The sequence below is a fragment of the Anneissia japonica genome, unplaced genomic scaffold, assembly GCF_011630105.1.
Source record: "Anneissia japonica isolate Jap-2015-1 unplaced genomic scaffold, ASM1163010v1 scaffold288015_len651517_cov191, whole genome shotgun sequence".
NCBI lineage: Eukaryota > Metazoa > Echinodermata > Crinoidea > Comatulida > Comatulidae > Anneissia > Anneissia japonica.
In genome coordinates this window covers 589353-595030 of record NW_022751954.1, presented here as the reverse complement: position 1 = coordinate 595030, position 5678 = coordinate 589353, and the positions used below count along the sequence as shown (strand labels likewise).

The 5678-nt window shown below is 34.8% G+C and overlaps 2 protein-coding genes across 3 annotated transcripts in view; both read right to left on the bottom strand.

Moving 5' to 3' along the window:
* The window catches only part of LOC117122020 (MFS-type transporter SLC18B1-like), an 8993-nt gene extending 8724 nt beyond the window's left edge, over nt 1-269 (bottom strand). The window contains exon 1 of one of the 2 annotated variants that reach the window (XM_033267502.1): nt 169-269. The gene's annotated coding sequence lies outside the window, so the exon portion shown is untranslated. The remainder of the gene's footprint in view (nt 1-168) is intronic. The other variant, XM_033267503.1, reaches the window with a different exon arrangement.
* Nucleotides 270-645: 376 nt separating this feature from the next.
* Nucleotides 646-5678, bottom strand: part of LOC117122010 (MFS-type transporter SLC18B1-like) — a gene marked incomplete in the record, with an annotated part of 9714 nt that continues 4681 nt past the window's right edge. The window contains 4 exon segments of the mRNA XM_033267484.1: nt 646-2593; nt 3748-3891; nt 4737-4907; nt 5032-5222. Coding sequence (XP_033123375.1) covers nt 2491-2593; nt 3748-3891; nt 4737-4907; nt 5032-5222 — 609 coding nt within the window.

Genomic DNA, 5678 nt, shown 5'->3' with positions numbered 1-5678 from the left:
AGTTATTGCTTTGTATTAAGGACATGAACCTGTCTCTTATACACATCTTCCTAGTAGGGTAGGCCTACCTTAGGCCCAGTATCTAAGCTAGAGGCCTAGGCCCTACATCTATAACAATTATTGTAATTATTATCATTTGACTTTATAATAAAGGATATATAACTCTACTTGCTACTTTAATGATCTGAATACAGTAAATGCTCGAAGTTCGGCACAGTTTTCACACTCCAAACCAAGTAGGACCACTCTTGTTTACATTTTCATTTAGGCCGTACAAACCGTTGATGGCGCATTAATCCTTATTCCAATATTCACACTGTCCATTCACACAGCACACTATTCGCACAATTTGGAACAAAACAATGCAGTACTATTACTAACAACTAATTCATTAACAGTATTTTAATAAGCGATATATTGTGGACGACGATGATCATAAGGATTAAATGAAGATGAAAAGGGGGAGGATTAGGCCTATAGGGCCTAATGATGAGAATGTGATGATGCGGATGATAATTTTGTGGAAGATGACGACGATGGATGATGATGATTACATGTCGATGCCAACGACGACGGCGATGCCATGACAGCCCATTAGGTCAATGCCGTCATCATCATTGTTTTCAACAAAAGAGAAAATTCTCATTACCAGTATCGCATTTTAATTATTTATTGTGAATTACACAACACTGAGCTATCTTATCACCGGAACAATTCTCTTTTTACCACAAACTTCAATAAATAAATAACACTCATTTTAAACATAGTGTTCTTCTTAGCACATTTTTAGAAATCATATACTGTACATCCTAGGCCTATGTGTAAACATGGCTTCAAATATTAGGCTCATGCGCCCATGAATCACTGCAGCAAAAAAACAGAATCACTGAAATCCAAAACCAAAACACCTAAAATATTACGTAATCGTTAAAATAAAGTAATGGTTCATCCAATATCTAACCGTGGGGGTATAACATTATTTTGTACCTCCATAAAATTATCTTTATGAAAAACAAAACAAAACAAAAAAAAAATTTTTTTTGATGCTAGATAATTTTATCTCTTTACAATCGAATAATATTATAGTAAAATATTTTATACTTTAGAATCGAATACAGTAACATAATAGTAAAATATGAATAGGCTTTATATTCATGACAATTTATGTGACAATTTGACAGGAACCATCAATGTAAAGAAAACTCAAAATACGTTCGATTTTAATATACTGGCACTTAAGCAATGAAAACAACCTTTCATTGCATCTGTATACTTTTAAAATATTATTCCCCTACGTTATTCTATTGTTGCAGTATATAAATATTATAAGTTATAGACTATTATAAAATAAATGGTTTCTGCTGGCGTCTAAGAAAGATAAAGCTTGACATGTGACATTTTGGCGAAATAAGGCATGAACCATAATATATCCTTTATTAACCACCTGCAATCTTAATACACAATTTATAAATACGATATGCAAATTAATATTCCTAAAACTTTATTCTTGTGCCGACAACGTAAAATCTTGAAAATAAAAACCAAATAAAAAAAAAAAATCACTATTATTGGCATCTGCATAAAAATCACTACATCATGATCACTAATCAATGATAAAAGCGACTAAAATTGAATAATAATCATTCTCATTCTCATAAAACGTTATTCTTGTGTCAACAACATAAAATCTTGAATATAAAAACTTAAATTCAAATCAAAAAATCACTATCATTGGCATCTGCATAAAACATCATGATACCTATCACTGATTAAAACGACTAAAATTGCATAGGCCTAATAATCACTCTCATTCACTTCATCATCATTACATTTAATTTTCTCTCCATCATGCTCTAGTTCTTGTAGTAATGTCTGTTTAGTTATTGCTTTGTATTAAGGACATGAACTGCGATATTCATCATTTGGATCATCCATGGAGCGTGTTCTCATGAAAGGGTGTCTTACAGAGGGTGTTCTCATGAAAGGGTGTCTTACAGAGGGTGTTCTCATGAAAGGGTGTCTTACAGAGGGTGTTCTCATGAAAGGGTGTCTTACAGAGGGTGTTCTCATGAAAGGGTGTCTTACAGAGCGTGTTCTCATGAAAGGGTGTCTTACAGAGGGTGTTCTGACGCCACTGCTCTGACGCCAGGATGATCTGATGCTACGATGTGTATTTGAAACCAGGTTCCTTGTGTCAGAGTATTTTGACGTCATATAATAATGACAGTGTGTTCTGATACCATCAATGTTCTGAGAGAGTTATAATGACGGCGAATGCTCTATCGCCAGGATGCTCTGTGTTTAATGAGCTGAATCCTGGATATTCTAATACGGACGAGAGTTCTTACGCAAGAGTTCTAACGCTATGATTTATTCTGAAGACGTGTGTTGATACCAAGGTTTTCTGATGTCAGGGTGTTTGCTTCATCCTATGTGCTTTCAGTCTGTGTGCCTTTAGCATTTTATGTAGTCGTATAGAGATCCTTCCCATCAATGAGACTGTGTTCTTTCATTCGAAAGTAAGTGAACCTCTTCGTCGTTTGCATCAATCGGTTTATATTCAAATCTTTTAAAAATACGGCATTTCCGTCTTCTGCAAAAGAAAGATGTAAAAGAAATACATTGTCACTAAATACAAATTATGAAAATGATGATGGTGGTGATGATGATGATGAGGCTGTCAATATATATGATTGACAGCCAATAGCGAGCTAACGCCCGCATCTCTTCATAGAACAATTGATAAACAGTTATGATGAGCATAAATAGTCACGACAGAGAACCATGGGGATCGCATTCATTCCTATTCCACAGAAAACTAATGCTCATGTTTGTAACTATTGTATAGGTCTCAACATAATTATTAAAAAAAATATTTTTAATTCTTCAACATGTTTTTTAATTGTTTTTTACATAGCGGTTTAGATATATACCTAATAGAAATAATTAGCTACTTGCAGTAAGAATAATCCCTGCTACAGTAGGTATATAACATCTTACATTTAAACTTAAAATTTCCATAGGCATAGGCCTGTCTATTAACATATAAATCACACATCATGTAAAACTTATGATTACCCAAATTTAAGTCGTCGTGTTTTATTTTTTAAATATTCCAAGCTTTTATCACTACCAACCTTTACTAATTTAAGCCAATGGTGAAATATCGTTGGGAAAGTTGCTTAACAAAATAAGAAAAATAAAAATAATTTTGAATCCGTACGGTATCTAACCAATTATTGATACCATAATTTATCGATAAAAACATCCATTTGATTAATTAAACAGCAGCTTTTCGAGTGGCGGTGCTGATAGAAAACTGCAGTGTTTTGGCACTGCGGCAGTGCCGATAGAAAATCGGAGCTTTTTTCGCACTGCGGCAATAAAGCTGATAGAAAATAACAGCTTTTTTCGCACTGTGGCAGTGCCGATAGAAAACAGCAGCTTTTTGGCACTGCGGCAGTGCCGATAGCCTCAGTCGTCCACAACACCAAACGTGTTTTAACCAGTACCGAGCGGATTATTTTTCAATCTCTGCTCTCATCCTATGTTTATGATACCCTTACATTTACTGTTAATGTCACTGAAGTATGACACTCTATTAACATACAGTAAGGAATATTAGTATTTCAAACTCGAATGAAAACAAAACAAATAAATGTGAATAGGGGCCTACGCCTAAATAATTATCAAGGGGTACACGGATTTTAACACGTAAAGTAAAGTAAACATAATAGGGTATAATACCTTTTACCACAATTAAATTCCCAAGACGTAAAGAAGATGATGCCTCCCCCAAGAATCAGATTCATTAGACCGATCACAGAAGCCATAAAAGCAAAGCTGTGTGTCTGCACCAAGCCTCCTCCAATAACTGGGCCAAGAAACGACCTGGGTAGAAAAGTAAAGTGAAAGAAATTGTTTAAGCAAATGGTTATTGACACAGGAAAATACTGGCAAATTCATCTAGTATCTATCTGCATGGCGCAGCCAGGGTAAAATTCGAAGGGGGTCAAGCCTTGCGTGTGCGCAGCGTCTGAGGCAAGTGTCATTTAGTTCATGGAGTTATTTAGTTACGGTACTCTGTAAATCTTATTATAAGAGGGTGGCTTACATGTCATATATTATTCTTGTCACAGTAATGATCATTTTTTTTATTTTGATTAATTTGAGGGGGATTCATCGACCTCCCCACCCCTCCGCCCATTCTGATAACTATGAGACTCATATCGATTTACATATATAGGCCTATGATTTACAAATAAAATGGTGCAGAATATTCATATTTAACATAATTAACTAAATAAGTATAAAAATTGAATATAAAAGATATAAGTAATAATAATAATAGAAATCTATGATATTATAATTCAGGATTTCCTTCCCCGGGCCGAATTGGTCACGGGCGCTGAGGAAATCCATGCGACACCCGCATTTATGCAATCAGGTTTTGCCAGCTTGGCACAATACCTAAAAATTACTGGCGATCAATTTAATTGGAAAAAAGAATTATATAATAATTATATATATTATTTTTAGTAAATTGTCGGTAAACAAGTATAACTGAATTGTTTTTGGCGTGTCTCGTTAAAAGTAGACAGTTTATTATTTGATCGTTTTAAATGACCAATTCAATATTTGAGGAGCGGCTTAATTGAAGGTTTCAGACTACATCTTTACATGAACTATGAATTAAATTCACTAGGACTGAAAAACGTAATTTGTCGTAACGTTACCCAAGCGAATATGCACTGTTGAACAAAGCTGACATCACACTGCACGTCGAAAGATTAGACGGCATGCCATTAAAAGTTGCACTGACTAGTAGGTCTTGATAGGAGGGGGAAAAGGCGAGTCCAAACGCAATACTCACTAATATAATACCCACACAGATCAATGGTACAGAACTATAAAATTAATAATATATAAAGTATGATCAATTTGAGGAACTCAGTAAATGAACATGACATTATTCTTATTCATGTAATCATTTAACACACACACACGTGTGCACACACGTGGTGAGATTACCTTTTAAGATTCAATGGGGGCCATGGGCCGAGCATGATGTAACCTAGGCAGAAGAGTACATTACCGCAAATGACTAGTAAGCGTGGCGAGGCGCGTTTCTCGGATAACCATCCGAAGAATGGAGCCGTAGATCCGTATACGAGACCAAGTAGTAGAAACACCAAACCAATCTCAACAGGAGATAACATGAACTAGATAAGACAAAAAGTAATATTTGATATTTTTTTCCTCTTCAAAATATTACATCATCGTTTTACACAGTATACAATATATATATATACCTGTCTCTTATACACATCTTTCTTTCATTCGAAAGTAAGTGAACCTCTTCGTCGTTTGCATCAATCGGTATATATTCAAATCTTTTAAAAATACGGCATTTCCGTCTTCTGCAAAAGAAAGATGTAAAAGAAATACATTGTCACTAAATACAAATTATGAAAATGATGATGGTGATGATGATGATGATGAGGCTGTCAATATATATGATTGACAGCCAATAGCGAGCTAACGCCCGCATCTCTTCATAGAACAATTGATAAACAGTTATGATGAGCATAAATAGTCACGACAGAGAACCATGGGGATCGCATTCATTCCTATTCCACAGAAAACTAATGCTCATGTTTGTAACTATTGTATAGGTC